The 19,610-nt window shown below is 38.2% G+C and overlaps 1 protein-coding gene across 1 annotated transcript; it reads right to left on the bottom strand.

Moving 5' to 3' along the window:
* Positions 1 to 1,279: 1,279 nt before the first annotated feature.
* On the bottom strand, positions 1,280 to 19,610 carry LOC142533522 (uncharacterized). The gene is made up of 3 exons (XM_075640334.1): positions 18,137 to 19,610; positions 6,878 to 7,711; positions 1,280 to 2,000 (listed from the first exon to the last, which is right to left on the bottom strand). Exons 1-2 carry the CDS (start codon positions 18,815 to 18,817, stop codon positions 7,016 to 7,018), a joined length of 1,377 nt encoding a protein of 458 aa, XP_075496449.1. The 5' UTR covers positions 18,818 to 19,610; the 3' UTR covers positions 1,280 to 2,000; positions 6,878 to 7,015.

The following is a 19,610-nucleotide window of genomic DNA, read 5'->3' as shown; positions in this document are numbered from 1 at the left end:
TCTCATGGATATAGACTTATTTTTTTATTATTAAATTTCAAATCTAATAATTTGAATTTATAGTTCGATATCTTTTTATTTTGAAACTCTCCCACAAAACCTTATCTTTCCCTCTCTCTATATCTGTACTTATATTATATGATTAGTATCAATCACTTAAAACAAATAATTTTGATTTTTTAAAATAATAAGATAAGATAGAATTACCTAGTTTATCTTTCAATTAAAGTCACCATAAATGTTCTTAAAATAATTAACTTGGATTGTGTTTGGATGGAAGTGGAACACTACAAAAAAAGGCTAATTTGAGACTTACACTAAGTAATTCAAATCAATCTGCCTACTTATTACTGCTAAAATTATACTAATCATGATGGGTTCAAATTCTAAAAATATTAGAGTCATTTGAAATTTATTTAAGATGGATCTGAGTTTTTTCTGTTTAACTTATTTAATTAATGAAAATAGATTTGCTGTCAAATTGACTCTATCAAAATGAAATATTTGATATTTCTGAATAATTCTACATAAATGTCTTCGGGTCATATAATAAAAGACAAAAACTTGTGTGAGACGGTCTCATGAGTCGTATTTTGTGAGACGAATATCTTATTTGGGTGATCTATGAAAAAATATTAATTTTTATGCCAAGAGTATTACTTTTTATTGTGAATATCAGTAGGATTGACCGTCTCACAGATAAAGATTCGTGAGACCGTGACCTACTCATAATAAAAATCACAATAAATATATATTTCAGTGAATTTTTTATTCACCTATAACTATTTTTGGAACACCTGAAATATAATTTAAAAAATGGGGTTTTTTAGATATTTGTTTGCATATTCTGGAAATTTTTATCGAATGGCCAACTGGGCAATAAAATCACAATCCCGATCTATTAGTCACTACGTACGATAAGATCACATGTAAGATTCTCACTTTTCTGAATTCCCAAAATTATTAATATATTATTTTTCAGTTTTTATCAAATACTTTTCAATACAAAAAATATGGAGTCAATTATTTTCTTCGTGGATAGTAAATTCTATGCATATAAATGATGACGTGCATGAATTGTGGATGATCCATACAAGAAAGAAAATATATAGACTAACAAATTTTGGTATTTTTAAATGTGCGAACAAAATATATTTTAATTCTTTAATAACAAAATTACGAAAAGAATGCTAACATATTTTGTTATGGATAAGAGAGTACAAATACATGATTTTCAGATAAAAACTGAATGTAAAGTGGATATTTAAAGCAAATTCATCCTTAAAAATTCCACGTACTTAAAACGAAAAAGCAGACACATAGAAATGGGTCCGAACCGTAGAAAGTAATGAATTTCTAACTTTGATAGGGACCAATCTCCAAGCTTACTCTTACACAACTCCTATGCACAGATTACGGTCTCCACAGATATGTGCACAACAAAAGCTGAAAAACATCAAATATACAGTCGACTGTCGAGGTCATATATAGTCCAGGACCCAAGTAGAACTATCGAAAAATTCAAACAAACACGTGAAATCTAACTTACTGCACAACTAAGGTTTCTTGATTCCGACTTTTCCTCGGCGGAGAGATCATCAAGTTCTCTGCAGCCAGGCCCTGAGCGCTGAAACACAGGTAATTGTTCAGCAGTCTTGAATTGAGAGACTTGTGTTTACGCCTCATTTCCACTTTTTCGATGTTAGGGGATTGGTTTGAGCTCGATGGACCGCCACTTTCACTTCCGCTGTCAACATTTACGACCTTTCTTGGAACAGCAGTCGACCAGGACGACTCGGATAGGCGCTTGAAGGGGAACCCAGGTTTGACTTTGGCAGCATTAGCAGCACACCGTGTGTCAGCCCTGCAGCATGCTTGTTCTTTGGGGATGGGCTATGAAGATTACTTTGTACAGATTATCCTATCATTGTTTCAGAAACGAGGAAAACCGTGAAAATTGATTCCTTATTGGGATAGGGCTGTTGCTGAAACTGGAATGCCTGTTGGGAAATTACCCCGAAGTGATGCCGATCACGATGATAATATAGTGCCGAAAAAAATGCGGAATAAAATAATCAACAAGAACACAAAGATTTACGTGGTTCACCCAAAATAGGCTACGTCCACGGAGCACTGCAACTTTTATAACCGGAAGAAATATTACAACAAGTGTATACACCAATACACTAAATATTCCTCACACTCCCAAACCCGTGTATACCGAGAAAATAATTTCTCTAACTCACACAAGAGAATTCCCGCACTCAAGAAAAAAATACACTCTTTTTTCTATGCACTCTCTTTTTTTTTTATCAAAGCTGAAAAGCTTTTGATTTTGGGATACAATAACTGAAGGAGTTGAGCTCTATTTATAACCAGAATTCTTAAGCCAAAACAGAAAATCTCCCGATGTGGGATTTCATTTTCTGATTTTAAATTCCGCGTGGGCCCCATCTCATTAAAAACTCACCTAACAATTCTCCCATTTGAAGACTTGATTTCAATCATGTCTTCACACCATCATTGCAGCAGCTCATATATCTCCATTTATACTTGCAGTCCGACTGAAGTTGAATACAACTTCAGTTTGTCAATGGTTACTGTCTTTGTGAGCATATCGGCTGGATTCTTACTTCCAAGAATCTTCTCTAGCATCAAGATTCCATCTTCCAGCACCGATCTGATGAAATGGTACCTAACCTGTATATGCTTTGTCCTAGCATGATAAACAGGATTTTTTGCTAAATGAATAGCACTCTGACTGTCACAGTGTAACGTGCTATCTTCAAGCTTCTGACCCAATTCTTCCAGAAAGGATCTCAACCATATCATCTCCTTGCTAGCTTCTGTAACTGCAACATACTCAGCCTCTGTAGTCGAAAGCGCAACAATCTTTTGCAGCTTAGACACCCAGCTTACAACTGTACCACCTAATGTGAACACATATCCAGTAGTACTTTTCCTGCCATCCAGGTCACCACCCATATCGGCATCGACAAAACCCTGTAAGCCCAATTTTGACCTCCTGAAGCATAAAGAACAACTAGCAGTACCTTTCAAATACCTGAGAATCCACTTAACTGCTTCCCAGTGTTGCTTTCCTGGATTACTCATAAACCTGCTCACGACTCCCACTGCATGTGCTATGTCTGGTCTTGTACACACCATTGCATACATGAGGCTTCCGACAGCAGAAGCATAAGGAACCTTATTCATATAAGCCTTCTCCTGCTCCGTCGATGGTGATTGTGCTTTGGTTAGTTTGAAATGGCTAGCCAAAGGAGTACTCACAGATTTAGCTTCATCCATATTAAATATGCTAACCACCTTTTTCACGTACTCTTCTTGAGATAACTTCAAGAATCCATTCACCTGGTCTCTAAAGATCCTCATTCCAAGGATTTGCTTTGCAGCACCCAAATCCTTCATGGCAAATTCCTTTGATAAATCTTTCTTGAGTTTATCAATTTCTTCCAGACAAGCTCCAGCTATCAGCATATCATCTACATATAGCAGTAGTATGATATAAGAACCGTCAAACCTTTTCACATAACAGCAGTGATCAGCTTGACACCTTAGGAAACCATTTTCACTCATGAATCCATCAAACTTCTTGTACCACTGTCTTGGAGCTTGTTTGAGACCGTACAAGCTCTTCTGAAGTTTGCACACAATTCTCTCTTTTCCCCGTACTTCAAAGCCCTGTGGCTGCTTCATATAAATTTCTTCATCTAGGTCACCGTGAAGAAACGCAGTCTTTACATCCAACTGCTCCAAATGTAAGTCTTCCTTCGCCACTAGTCCAAGTACTGTCCTGATAGTGGTTAATTTAACCACCGGAGAGAAAATTTCGGTGTAATCAATTCCTTCCTGTTGTTGGAAGCCTTTTACAACAAGTCTTGCCTTGTACCGCTTGCTACCATCATGCTCTTCTTTTAACCGGTACACCCACTTGTTATGTAACGCAGTGCAGGGGAGTACCTCTCAGGTGGTCCAATGGTTCTCAAAGATCTCCTGAGTTCAATCACCGGAGTTTGTGGGTCATCATCTTGTGCAGTTTCTTCTTCATCTTCCTGGTTACTGGTTTTCGATTCATTCACAGGAATATATGTCAATGGCACTTCATCAGTCTTCTTGACTTCAGGACATTCATCTCCAGCTCCAATGTCGGACTTGTCCTTGTACAGAAGTTTCTCATTAAATATTACATCCCTGCTCCGAATGATCTTCCGATTTTGGTCATCCCAGAAACGATAACCAAACTCATTATCTCCATAACCAATAAAGAAGCACTTCTTTGATTTCGGATCAAGTTTTGTTCTGCTTGCTGAATCAATATGAACATAGGATTGACATCCAAACACTTTCAAGAAAGAAAGGTTTATTTCTTTGCCGCTCCATACCTCTTCGGGTATTCTCCAGTCAAGCGGTATCGAAGGTCCTCTGTTGATCAGATATGCTGCAGTGTTAACAACATCAGCCCAGAATGATTTTGGCAATCCAGAATGCAATCTCATGCTCCTTGCGCGTTCATTCAAGGTCATGTTCATCCTTTCAGCTACACCATTCTGTTGAGGTGTACAAGGAATGGTTTTCTCCATCTTGATCCCGTTCTGTGCACAATATTTCTTGAACTCATCATCTTCATATTCTCCACCATTATCAGATCGTAAGCACTTCACCTTCAAGTTGGTCTCATTTTTCACCATGGCTTTCCACCTTTTAAAGGTCTCGTAAACATCAGATTTATTTTTCAGAAAATAAACCCAAACTTTTCTACTTGAATCGTCAATGAATGTGACATAGTATCTCGAGCCTCCAAGGGATGTCACAGGAGATGGTCCCCATACATCAGTATGAACCAGCTCCAACTTTGCTGCTTTCGGTTCTCTACCGCCTTTTGAAAAGCTCACCTTCTTCTGCTTTCCAAAGATACAGCTTTCACATAGTTGGTGTTCAATAGTCTTTAATTCTGGTAGCTTTCCTTTTGACACCAGCATCTTCATTCCCTTTTCACTCATATGTCCAAGTCTATAATGCCATAGACTTGAATTGGCTCCAGCATCCACAGCTGCTAGTGTGTCTCTGCAACTGGAAGTCATATACAGTGTTCCAGTTTTCTTTCCTCGAGCAACGATCATGGCTCCTTTGTTCACTTTCCAGGAACCATCACCGAAGGTCACATTATGGCCTTCATCATCGAGCTGTCCCACCGAGATCAGATTGCGTGTCAATTTTGGTACATGTCTGACTTTGTTGATTTTCCAGACAGATCCATTTGACATCTTCATTCGTACATCACCCATACCAACAATTTCCAAAGGTTTTCCATCAGCCAGGAAAACTTTTCCGTAATCGCCAGCGATGTAATTATCAAATACATCGCGATCACCAGTGGTATGAAACGAAGCTCCCGAGTCCATAACCCAAGAATCAACAGGGCTTTCCATGGATAATAGCAGAGCATCATGTACTTCCTCAGTGACAGCATTGGCATTATTTTTCGTTGATCTGCAGTTCTTTTTCAGGTGACCAGTCTCACCACAGCTCCAGCACTTCATATTCTTTTCAAGGATGTTTTTGTCTTTTCCATTTCTTGATTTGGATCTACCGCGCCATCGGTTTGAACTCCTTTCACCATTCCTGCCTCTTCCTCTGTTATCAAGATTTAGAGCAGATCTCGATGATGTTGCTTCACTCGAGTCTTTCCTGCGAACTTCTTCAGCAAGGATTTGATCTCTAACATCATTGAGTTGTAGTTTTCCTTTTCCAACAGAGTTGCTAACCGCTGCCCGCATCGGTTCCCAAATGTCTGGTAAAGACGCCAGAAGAATAAGTGCCCGAATTTCATCATCAAATTTGATGTCCACCGATGTCAGCTGAGAGACAATCGTGTTGAATTCATTTATGTGCTTTGCCACCGAAGCACCTTCTCCCATCTTCAAGTTGAATAACTTCTTCATGAGATGTACTTTATTGTTTGCTGATGGCTTCTCGTACATGTCTGACAGAATGGTCATCATTTCCTCCGTGGTTTTGGCCTCCGCCACGTTATGCGCCACGTTCTTCGTTAGGGTCAGTCGTATCACATCTAACACCTGTCGGTCAAGGAGCTCCCAATCATCATCCTCCATCTTTTCTGGTTTCTTTCCTGATAGAGGTTGATGCAGCTTCTTACTGTACAGATAATCTCTTATCTGTAACCGCCAGAACGAAAAATCTGTTCCGTCGAACTTGTTGATTCCCGGTCCCGATCCATCATCTCCGGCCATCACTTCTCTAGCCTTAGCAAAAAATTTAAAAAATCTTTTCTGATGTGGAAGATCAGACAAGGCTGCAACCATAGAGCATACTCAGAATTTTTAAGAATTTTCACAACAAGACTCTGATACCAGTTGTTGGGAAATTACCCCGAAGTGATGCCGATCACGATGATAATATAGTGCCGAAAAAAATGCGGAATAAAATAATCAACAAGAACACAAAGATTTACGTGGTTCACCCAAAATAGGCTACGTCCACGGAGCACTGCAACTTTTATAACCGGAAGAAATATTACAACAAGTGTATACACCAATACACTAAATATTCCTCACACTCCCAAACCCGTGTATACCGAGAAAATAATTTCTCTAACTCACACAAGAGAATTCTCGCACTCAAGAAAAAAATACACTCTTTTTTCTATGCACTCTTTTTTTTTTTTTATCAAAGCTGAAAAGCTTTTGATTTTGGGATACAATAACTGAAGGAGTTGAGCTCTATTTATAACCAGAATTCTTAAGCCAAAACAGAAAATCTCCCGATGTGGGATTTCATTTTCTGATTTTTAAATTCCGCGTGGGCCCCATCTCATTAAAAACTCACCTAACAATGCCTTCTGTCCGATATAACAAAATCGGTGTCTCCTGAGTGGAATTCATCCGTATTTGAGTTTCTTTCTCTATTTGTAGGCCAACGGAGCAACATCTTGAAACGATTTGCAGCATTGCTTAGAGAACCGGACCTCCTATGTTTACCGGATTGAGATTTCACCAGAGTAACCTAGCTCTGTGCCCGTCAAATCGCCACTCAGGAGACACACATCTTCAAACCCGGAGTGTAAGAATATTTCTGCATCAGGGATTTTGAAAACTGTCCCTGGACTACCACCAATACCATTCGATCTCAAATGGGAAACAATAGCTTTTCTTGTGATTCTATCTTGACAATTCGAAATCCCTCCGGCTGATATCAACCGTTTTATCAGAATCTCCGAAGATGCTGATTTTGGCCGTTGCTTGAGGATATCCAAAGGTGTGTTTCCATCAGCATCGCAAAGATTAAGGTTTATGCAAGGAACTGACATGAGAAGTTCGACTATATCATACTGTATGTTCTCGATGACAGCCATGTGAAGAACCGTTCTACCCTCTTTGTTCTTAACATTGATTGTGTCCTCGAGATCTACAAGTTTTCCAGCAACCAACAGTTTCATGAGTTCAATTTGCCGGTCGAGTATTCGAAAAGTCGGGGTTCTAAAATCAGCAACGGCCATGTGAAGAAAAGTGTCTCCATAATTGTTTGTTATTGAGGTAGAAGAAGGCGATGCATATACAAGAATCTCGATGACAGATAGGTGACCTAGGTACGCAGCCACGTTCAAAGCTGTGTTACCTCGATTGTCGACCAAGTTAATGATGTCATGTGTTGATTTTAAAAACTTAACTACCTGCAAATTGGTGAGAAAAAGAGTTGAAATCCAGTTTCAGAAGTGAATGTCACGCAAAAGAAATGCATCAAAACAGAACTCAACATAAGCAAGAACGAATTCTGAAATTCTAAGGTTCTATCACAATTAAATATTGATACCCTCTGGTAAAAGACACGTCGAGGCCTTGGAAGCAGACAAAGATTAAAAAGATTGTGCACTTAACAAGCATATACTACTCGGCGTGATGCAGTCAAATTCATACAAACCTGATTGTACTAACTGTCGGATCCAAGTTTTCTACGCGCCAAAACGCAGCGAAAGTTTTAAAATTTTTATTTATTTTGACAATCAAAATATATTTTGCTTTGGGCGCTCGTATGATTTTATAATCAAACATGCATAGGGCGTTAGAATTTTATACCTTTGGTGAATAATTTCACTTGGCACCAACTACTCCGGTATTAGCGGACGTAGCTCTTGTTGTAAATCCCTACGAACATTCTTCGATCTCCGAATCAGGTCCACGACTGGATTACTTGTTCCTCTACCAACTTGCACTAGAAAATATAGAAGATCTTTTCGTAGAGATAAAACAAGAAGAAAAATTCGACTCAATAATATAAGCCAAATTTTTCTTTTCAAAAGAAACTGGTTTCGAGAGCCTTGCAAAATTTCAAGAAAGTTTCGAAAAAAAATTCTTGTGCGATGAAAAGGGATTTCGAGAGCTTCAATTCTTGTTGTGTGTAGCTCACCAAAATTTCCACCGAATGCATGCTTTTCATAAGGATAAGAAATCCTTATTTTAATACTAATATCTCATACTTAATTAATTGGATTAATTAAGTTAATAAAATATTCTTATTGCATGCCAAATATAGTTCTCGAAAAATCATCCTGTGCAATAAGAATAAAGAATTCTTATTATTTCTTTAATCCATCATTTACTTAATTAATCTAATTAATTAAGTCAACTATAGATTGTAATTGCATGCCATATCCAAAGCCAATCTCGATTTTAATGCATTAATTTATTATGCTTTGTGTGCAAGTTACTAAAATTATGGTATCATGAAAATTTCCATATTACATAAATCAATACCATAAAAACTTAATGGGCTATATTTTAACTCAATTAAAATATAATTGATTATCAAAGCTCATTTGAACTTTAATAAATTTGCATGATGGGCATATACCCTTATAAGCTCATGATCCATGCTCACATTACATTAATCTCATCACAATCCCGATCGACGATCCAATATCATCGATGTGACGATTTCAACTTATTGTTATTGTGATGCACACTTTAATTTCGAGATCACCAATATCCATATAAGGCAGGTGCACTCCCTTTGACTATTTTAGAAGTCATGCTCTCAAAATAATTTCTATAAGCTTTTATAAACTTTATTTATAAGCTTATCGATTGATCATATCAAACTTATTTCTTATAAATTCAATGAGTTGAATTTATTATCTCAACGGGAACAAGTAAACCAGTGCTTGTGTGACCCTCAATGGTTCAGGGATACAGCTAGCCGTGGGTTCACAACTCTTTGTGATTCAGGACATAATCTTTTATTCGGGCTTACCCTAGTTAGCCCCATTCTTTTCATCAACACCTTGATCAAGAATGTCAGAACTCATTTCTGATTGTACCCACCGGATCATGGTAAGAGCGTCTAGTAACATCGCCCCATGATCCCCTAGGTATCACTGATAGTGCCTGCAAGAACCAGTCGATTATGATTAACGTACAGTACGGTCCCTTCATCTCATACATCCCAATCGAGTCTGCAACCATTGGTTCATCGAGGGTTGCATATTAATTCGATCATAATGTGATAACTATAATAGTGGTATCGCGTGTACTGTTGGAGAACTCCTTCTCCAACGTACATCTTATACTCTGGCCAGAGATTCCATGCACTATTATTACATCATATCACATAGGATATCCACACCCGCAGGTGAGCGGTGAATCCCCGACTACAATGCATTGGCTCCTATATGTGTCGCAACTATACCCAACCTCGCCACCTGGTGACTCTCCTGGAGCCGGTAAACGAGTCAAAGCACAGCCCTAGCATATAGAGTTTCAGTGTTGTCCCGGGTCGTAAGGACTAATGGTGTACAATCATAACCACGGACTTATCCTCTCGATGAATGATAACCACTTAGAAAGTCCGAGGGAGGGTTGTTCAGTATAATCATCATATGACTACCCATCTGCATGTTTGGACATCTCCATGCCCTTACCAAGAAACGCAGTACACAACATTACAGATGCTAGTCTCGAGCTCAAGCGACCTTTATCCCTGTTTTAGGCGGCTGAATCGACTAGGAACGAATTTAGAATATGCAGTGTTTACAAATGAGTTTCAACATCGAATTACGATTCATTTGTATTAAAGCATAATCAAGGACTTTATCTATGCTGTTTGCATGGGTATACAGATAAAGTATAACAAGACCATAAAAATTTAAATTATTTTAAAATAAAGATTGTTTATTTCACTTGAGTCAATAAATTCCCTAGCCAACCGTTGGCTTGCAGGGCATCTACTCTAACAATCTCCCACTTGCCCTAGAGCCAACTACCCTTAATCCCATTGCTTCGCGATGCTTTTCAAACAATGGTCCTGGCAAGAGCTTTATGAGTGGATCGGCAACATTATCTGCAGAGGGGACTCTTTCAACTGATATGTCTCCTCTTCCCACCATCTCCCGTATGATGTGGAACTTTCTTAGTACATGTTTGGATCGCTGATGAGACCTTGGTTCCTTTGCTTGCGCTTCGGCACCAGTGTTGTCCTAGTACAACGGGATTGGATCAACTCCATTAGGAATAACGCCCAACTCTTGGACAAAATTCCTCATCCAAACTACCTCTTTGGCTGCATCAGATGCAGCAATGTATTCAGCTTCAGTGGTGGAATCCGCAACGGTGTCTTTCTTGGAGCCTTTCCAAGAGACAGCTGCACCATATAGCATGAATACAAAACCAGAGGTCGATTTCGAATCATCTACGTCACATTGGAAGCTAGAATCAGTGTAGCCTTCCAATTTTAATTCTCCACCCCCTTAGACCATGAACAAGTTCTTAGTCCTTCTCAAGTACTTAAGAATATCTTTCACGGCCTTCCAATTCATTGGACCAGGGTTCGCCTGATATCTGCTTGTAACACTCAAAGCACATGCAATATCAGGACGTGTCGATATCATACCATACATGATACTACCAATAGCTGACGCATCATCTCTATCTCTTCATCAATTTTGGGACACATAGATAGAGTAACACCGTGACACATTGGTAAATATCCTCTCTTGGACTCTTCCATAGAGAATTGCTTTATAATGGTATCGATATAAGTGGCTTGGGTGAGTCCCAACTTCCTCTTCGATCTATCTCTATAGATCTGTATTCCTAATACATAAGATGCTTCACCCATGTCCTTCATGGAGAATTTACTGGCCAACCATACTTTGGTTGATTGCAGTAATCCTACATCATTCCCAATGAGCAGGATATCATCAACATAAAGTACTAGGAATGTCACTGCACTCCCACTAACTTTCTTGTACACACATGGTTCCTGAGGATTCTTTGCAAAACCAAACTCTTTGATAATGCTATCAAATCTGAGGTTCCAACTCCTTGATGCCTGCTTGAGACCATATATTGATCTCTGAAGTTTGCATACCTTATGCTCACTTCCTACTGATGTGTATCTCTCGGGTTGAGACATATAAATTTCTTCTTTGATGTCTCCATTGAGGAATGCAGTCTTTACATCCATTTGTCATATCTCATAGTCGTACCATGCTGCTATGGCTAGTAGTATTCTAATGGACTTAAACATAGCAACTGGTGAAAAGGTTTTCTCATAGTCAACTCCTTGCCTTTGAGTATATCCTTTTGCAACCAGTCTTGCTTTGAAGGTCACTACCTTCCCATCCGCCCCAAGCTTTCTTTTGTAGATCCATTTGCACCCTATAGGAACGATTTCCTCAGGCTGATCCACCAATGTCCAGACTTGGTTTGAATATATAGAGTCCATTTTTTGACTGCATGGCTTCAAGCCATTTGGTTGAATCAGTATCAGATATTGCTTCTTTTTTTAAGTTCATTTGATCATATCCGACACAAGACTCATCATGGTCTTGTTCATGAAGAAGCGTATGTCTTGCAGGTGGTCTAATAACCCTATCAGACCTCCTAGGAGCTTGTACTTCAACTACTGGTTCTTGGAAATAGGTTAAACTTCTACAGTTGAGGGAGTATCTTGAATTTCTTCAAGTTCTATCATCTTGCCTTTTCTATCTAATAGAAATTCTTTTTCCAAAAAAGTGGCATTTCTTGAAACAAACACTTTTGCTTCATTGGGACGATAGAAATAATACCCAACAGAATTCTTTGGATATCCTACAAAGTAGCACAAAGTGGATCTACTATCCAATTTGTCTCCCACTGTCTGCTTCACGTAAGCAAGACATCTCCATATTCTCATGTAAGAATATTTGGGAGTTTTTCCCCATCCATATCTCATATGTTGTTTTATCCAATGCTCTAGTATAGCCATTATTCAACAACATTGCCGCAGTTTGAAGCGCAAAGCCCCAAAACGATGTAGGCAATTCAGTGAATCCCATCATAGATCGAACCATGTCCAACAAGATTCGCTTACGACGTTCGGAAACACCATTCAATTGTGGTGTTGCTGGTGGAGTCCACTGTGAGAGAATCTCATTCTCTTTTAGATAACCCAAAAATTCAGCACTCAAGTATTCTCCACTTCGATCAGATCGAAATGCCTTAATACTTCTTTTTAGCTGGTTTTCTACTTCAGATCTGAATTCTTTGAACCTTTCAAATGCTTCAGATTTGTGTTTTATCAAATAAACACACTCATACCTCGAATGGTCATCAGTAAAGGTAATGAAGTAGGATTGCCCATATTTTGTGCTAACACTTAGCGGGTCACAATCGTCTGTGTGGATCAAATCCAGTAGACCATGTGCACGTTCCACGTTTCCATTGAATGGAGTCTTAGTCATTTTTTCTTTTAGACAGGACTTACAAGCATGTAGAGAATTTATGTCTGACAAGTCAAACATGCCTTCTCCCACTAGCTTGTGCATCCTTCTTTGGGAAATATGACCTAGTCTAGCGTGCCATATTTGTGTGGGATTTGGATCATCTAACTTTCTTTTGTTTGTTGTTGAAATCATGTTTACTCGGACATTCATTTATCATTTCCAGAACATTTCTGGCACATATAATTTCTTATGTCCGGACTTCTTGCAGTGAAATAAATATGTTCTAACTTATCGGGCTTTGTAGACCTTTTAAGTGTCTTTCAGAGTTTGCCTCTTACTGGGATTGTTTTTCTTGTGAGGGGCAGAACATTTCTTTCCCTTATCTTGTGGGCCATTTTCGTCTGACGAGAGGCCCATTATAAAAACAACGATTTTTCTTATTTTATGGTGATCTCATAAGTTATAAGCATATTGACTAGCTCTTCAAGGCTATCAAATATCTTATTAAACTTGAAGTTCACCATAACCCCGTCAAATGAGGAAGATAAATACAACAAATTGATGTTATCAATTAACTCGTTAGGAATCACATATTTCAGGCCCACCACATTTTCAATAAGCCCAATCATATGTACACAACGCTCATGGGCCAGAGCCCCATCTTACATGCATGTAGTCATGAGCTCCTTGAAAGTGGTGTGCATAGTTTCATGCACCATGCAACTCTTGCACGTGCATTCGAATGTCAGCAGCATTCAAAATTTCCTCAAACTGTCCCTACAGTTCATTTGACATAGAAGCGAGCACATCACACTTTAGCTTGCATACTATGGTCCTACCATCTTGCATGCATTGTCAGTTCAACAAGACTGACATTAGTGTGTATGTCATTTTCTCTGAATTCAGAACAATTTTCCCAACCAGTCTTGAAAATTAGATTCGATTAGCTTGTTAATAATAAAAATTGATTACATGACGAAATCGAAAATATACTGATACGGAAACAGAATAATGGTTGCTGATTATTTTAAAATAATTTTAAGATATAAAATATGGATTTTATTTTATAAATCTCCCTCCCACTATTTTGACATTTCCACCACCCTCTGATGAAAAGGGAAAATCGCATTTCCTTAGTGGGCACGTAGAGTCCAATTAGCCAATTATAATCCCGAATAATATCAGCCAATTATAATTTCTAAAAGGTAGAGTCCAATTGCATCCCTATGCAACCTCCGCGTGTTTTGCCTCACGTTTAATAAGGACCCAATAATATGACGTCGTTTATTTTCGCGTGTCAAACCAACCCATCAATATTGAATTGTAGTAGACGGTCGCCATGAGTTCCCCCAATAATATGAGCCGAAGTCATGGGAGTTCCACTCAATTCACATCATATGTCCGGTGGAAGTCACAGCTTTCCGGCGTACAGGCCTCCCCAATAATATGAGCCAGACACTGTCCGCAGGTAGCGATCAAGATGCAACCACGGTTGATGGAAGGCAAGAAAAAATTAAACTCCTTTAATTTTTACTTTTTCGGTTTGATATAAATTTTGAATCTTATTCAAAATGAGGGATTTTAATTTTAAAATTGTCTCATCATTTTAATTTAAAAATCGCGTGCCACGAGTTTGTATGTTTGCCGGATTCATGCAACTATATTATATAATAATATACATACATGCATACTACTATATATCACATATATCATAATATGACATTCAACAATAAATAAGGATGATCGATCGCCAACACTATTAGATCCATGTGAGCCATACATGGATCAAGGTCCAAAACCTAGGTGAATGCAGGGATGCAAATGCAACTATTACAAGAGCTTCCAATATTTTACATGTCTTCATCTCGTTCATCGGGCCCACCATCTTCCAGTCTTGATCTCCCACTATTTCTAATAATTACATTTAAATAGCCATGGCACATAAGGGATACATCTCATGGGGTGGGAACGGGCCATAAATCAGGCCCACTTTAATAATAACAAATATTAAAAACGAATAAAACAGTAAAATATCCTAACATACACCTAACACATTGGTCAAGGCTCTCGATCATCCTTCATGCATTTAATATCAAATATTAACATCAATTTAATTAAACAATTTAATTAATTGATAAATCATATATCTAATAATTTTATCACTAACCACCACAATTATTAAAAGATTTAATAAATTAAATAAACTTCTTTATTTAATTTCCAATTAAATCAATAATAATTGATTTCTTTTAAAAACTCATTTTTACCATAAATAATTAAAATCATATTCTAATTATTTATTTTACAAGAAAATTATTAATTTTCCAAAAATTAATTTTTCAAAATAAAAATTGAACCATTTTTCAAAAATAACAATTTTGCCCAAAAATTTGAAAAATCAGAAAATTGCACCCTTGGCCCAAACAATACAAGCCCATCAATTTTCACGCTTCCCGAGACGATCCCGGGCAGCCGCCCTCGCTGCCCGAACGTTTCGGGCAGTGGCAGCAACCTGTGCGCGCAACACCGCGCGGCAGCGTGCGGAGCCGCGTTGTGCGCCGCGCAGGGCGGCGCACAGCGTGCGGACGTTCCGCACGCTGCGTCGCTCCGCGCGCAGGGCGCTGCGCGCGGTCTGCCCGGAACAGTTCCGGGAAGATCGCGAAAAATAATTTTTTTTTTGTTTTTGAAAATCCGAAAAAAAATAATTTTATGGTGCATCAATTTTCTGAAAATTTTCTTGTGTGGTTAGAAACAAATTATTCAATATAATTTAAAATCATACGATTCAGAAAACATGGCTCTGATACCACTGTCGGATCCCGGTTTTCTACGCGCCCAAACGCAGCGGAAGTTTTAAAATTTTTATTTATTTTGACAATCAAAATATATTTTGCTTTGGGCGCTCGTATGATTTTATAATCAAACATGCATAGGGCGTTAGAATTTTATACCTTTGGTGAATAATTTCACTTGGCACCAACTACTCCAGTATTAGCGGACGTAGCTCTTGTTGTAAATCCCTACGAACATTCTTCGATCTCCGAATCAGGTCCACGACTGGATTACTTGTTCCTCTACCAACTTGCACTAGAAAATATAGAAGATCTTTTCGTAGAGATAAAACAAGAAGAAAAATTCGACTCAATAATATAAGCCAAATTTTTCTTTTCAAAAGAAACTGGTTTCGAGAGCCTTGCAAAATTTCAAGAAAGTTTCGAAAAAAAATTCTTGTACGATGAAAAGGGATTTCGAGAGCTTCAATTCTTGTTGTGTGTAGCTCACCAAAATTTCCACCGAATGCATGCTTTTCACAAGGATAAGAAATCCTTATTTTAATACTAATATCTCATACTTAATTAATTGGATTAATTAAGTTAATAAAATATTCTTATTGCATGCCAAATATAGTTCTCGAAAAATCATCATGTGCAATAAGAGTAAAGAATTCTTATTATTTCTTTAATCCATCATTTACTTAATTAATCTAATTAATTAAGTCAACTATAGATTGTAATTGCATGCCATATCCAAAGCCAATCTCGATTTTAATGCATTAATTTATTATGCTTTGTGTGCAAGTTACTAAAATTATGGTATCATGAAAATTTCCATATTACATAAATCAATACCATAAAAACTTAATGGGCTATATTTTAACTCAATTAAAATATAATTGATTATCAAAGCTCATTTGAACTTTAATAAATTTGCATGATGGGGGTATACCCTTATAAGCTCATGATTCATGCTCCCATTACATTAATCTCATCACAATCCCGATCGACGATCCAATATCATCGATGTGACGATTTCAACTTATTGTTATTGTGATGCACACTTTAATTTCGAGATCACCAATATCCATATAAGGCAGGTGCACTCTCTTTGACTATTTTAGCAGTCATGCTCTCAAAATTTCTATAAGCTTTTATAAACTTTATTTATAAGCTTATCGATTGATCATATCAAACTTATTTCTTATAAATTCAACTCATTGAATTTATTATCTCAACGGGAACAAGTAAACCAGTGCTTGTGTGACCCTCAATGGTTCAGGGATACAGCTAGCCGTGGGTTCACAACTCTTTGTGATTCAGGACATAATCCTTTATTCGGGCTTACCCTAGTTAGCCCCATTCTTTTCATCAACACCTTGATCAAGAATGTCAGAACTCATTTCTGATTGTACCCACCGGATCATGGTAAGAGCGTCTAGTAGCATCGCCCCATGATCCCCTAGGTATCACTGATAGTGCCTGCAAGAACCAGTCGATTATGATTAACGTACAGTACGGTCCCTTCATCTCATATATCCCAATCGAGTCTGCAACCATTGGTTCATCGAGGGTTGCATATTAATTCGATCATAATGTGATAACTATAATAGTGGCATCGCGTGTACTATTGGAGAACTCCTTCTCCAACGTACATCTTATACTCTGGCCAGAGATTCCATGCACTATTATTACATCAGATCACATAGGATATCCACACCCGCAGGTGAGCGGTGAATCCCCGACTACAATGCATTGGCTCCTATATGTGTCGCAACTATACCCAACCTCGCCACCTGATGACTCTCCTGGAGCCGGTAAACGAGTCAAAGCACAGCCCTAGCATATAGAGCCTCAGTGTTGTCCCGGGTCGTAAGGACTAATGGTGTACAATCATAACCACGGACTTATCCTCTCGATGAATGATAACCACTTGGAAAGTCCGAGGGAGGGTTGTTCAGTATAATCATCATATGACTACCCATCTGCATGTTTGGACATCTCCATGCCCTTACCAAGAAACGCAGTAAACAACATCACAGATGCTAGTCTCGAGCTCAAGCGACCTTTATCCCTGTTTTAGGCGGCTGAATCGACTAGGAACGAATTAGAATATGCAGTGTTTATAAATGAGTTTCAACATCGAATTACGATTCATTTGTATTAAAGCATAATCAAGGACTTTATCTATGTTGTTTGCATGGGTATACAGATAAAGTATAACAAGACCATAAAAAGTTAAATTATTTTAAAATAAAGATTGTTTATTTCACTTGAGTCAATAAATTCCCTAGCCAACCGTTGGCTTGCAGGGCATCTACTCTAACACTAACTGGGAATGAAACTCAAGCACCATCTTCCCACGTTATCAATTAGAAAACACCAAGAACAATTTTAAACATGTATATGCCTCAAATAACCAGAGGCTTCATACTTGTTAATTCTTAGAATATTTGTGCAAGTGAATTCCGGAACTACAATGATATATCAATACCGTTCTATAATATATACCATTAAACACCAAAAAATGAAGCTAAGAGAGGTGCTGCGTCTATTATGATAGAGTGAACTAAAGACAACTCACTGAGAAGTTCAAGAAAGTGCTTGAACACAAGCAACTCACCTCAACCTGCCCTCTACCGGAGGCCGAATGCAAAAGGGTAGATCCCTGAGCATCCCTATAACTCAAAATATCGCATCCATCCATCAAAAGATCCCTCAACATCTCAACATTGCCACCTCTAGCGGCGGCATGAACCGCTCTATTCACCATTTCCGAATAAAAAACTGGAGAAATTTCCCTTTTTTTCCCCTTTGTTGAGAGTAGTGCATACTCAAACAACATCCTGAAAACCTCGGAGTTCTTGCTCCTTGCCGCGGCGTAGAAGATATCAGTAACCCCATATTCCCCTTCTCCAAACACCAAAATGGGGTCCCTATCCAACAATTCCTTCACAAAAATCACATCCCCCCCTGAAGCAGCAGTGTACAAAAGCCAACCACCGTACCCAGCCCTTATCAAAGAATTGTGCCCTTTGTCTATCTCACATTCTTCGAGGAGTTTTTGGGCAACTTGAGACCTACATTTGGATACATCCTTAAACTTTTCCTCATCGTCCCACACGGTTTCGAGCCTTTGAATTCTTGGGAGAGAGGTTAATTTAATGAGAAGGTTTGGGTCAATGTAGAGAAGCTCTCTAACTAGATCATAATGCCCATTTGCAGCTGCCCAATCAATGGGGGAAGCAAACCACCATTGGTCTCCAGTGCTTTCCCATCTCAAGGGAAAGAAATTGGAAGGCATTGGCCAATACAATTAGCACAAAATTCTCAAACATCAACACAAATTACGAAAAAGAAAAAAGTATATAGCCAGTAAATCACTAGCATATAAAAAATGATACTTATGGTGAATAAACAGAGAATTGAAAACAATTATCTTACAGCGGACTCAGCGAAGAACAGCTCAAAAGGTGAGGAAAAAAATAGTTGCGCATAAAGTAAGTGTTTTTGGGATCAAGATTTTGCTAAGTCCAAAGAAGGTTCTTTACGTAAGGGAACCCCGACGAGGAAAAAACTGATCAAAATAAGCACATAAGAACCAAATCAATAAAATGGATTTCTCATAATTTACAGAGCAGACGAAGGAACAGAGAAAAGAGACTGACACCGCTAATCGTGGCAAACATGATAGATTTTGGATGAAATCTACTTGGAACCAGGACTATTTGAAGAGGATAATACGGGAAAAGAAAAGACCACGCGTTTAGTTATATAGTATTATATTATATATTAGTATAGTATTGCTGGCTTTTTTTTTTGGACACCAAAATTACTGCTCCAATTTCCAATCAAGAAATCTTAAAGACTTTCCTGGATTTCACTACTCACGAAAGGAAAATAGGACGGATTAGAAAAGATTACAGCTTTTTCCTGTTTTTTTTTTTTTTTTTGTGTGGCAACCAAAAACTGTACCCCAAATTCCAAAGGAGAAATCTTGATACTCGTTCTCGGATTCTCGAGATTGCTAGTGAAAGGCTATAACAAATAGGAAGGATAGAATTCAGCAGTACATCGTTCGTACGTGGACTGTGTTA

The sequence above is a fragment of the Primulina tabacum genome, chromosome 18, assembly GCF_025594145.1.
Source record: "Primulina tabacum isolate GXHZ01 chromosome 18, ASM2559414v2, whole genome shotgun sequence".
Lineage (NCBI taxonomy): Eukaryota > Viridiplantae > Streptophyta > Magnoliopsida > Lamiales > Gesneriaceae > Primulina > Primulina tabacum.
Note: the sequence above shows the minus strand (reverse complement) of the source record. Positions and strands in the feature narration are given on the sequence as shown.

Bases quoted from the DNA above. Each gene is read 5' to 3' on its own strand.
- LOC142533522 (XM_075640334.1), bottom strand. From the start codon at position 18,817: ATGCCTTCCAATTTCTTTCCCTTGAGATGGGAAAGCACTGGAGACCAA. The intron at 7,712-18,136 runs GTGAGTTGCTTG...ACCAATTTGCAG, and splicing joins CCGGTAGAGGGCAGGTTGAG to GTAGTTAAGTTTTTAAAATC.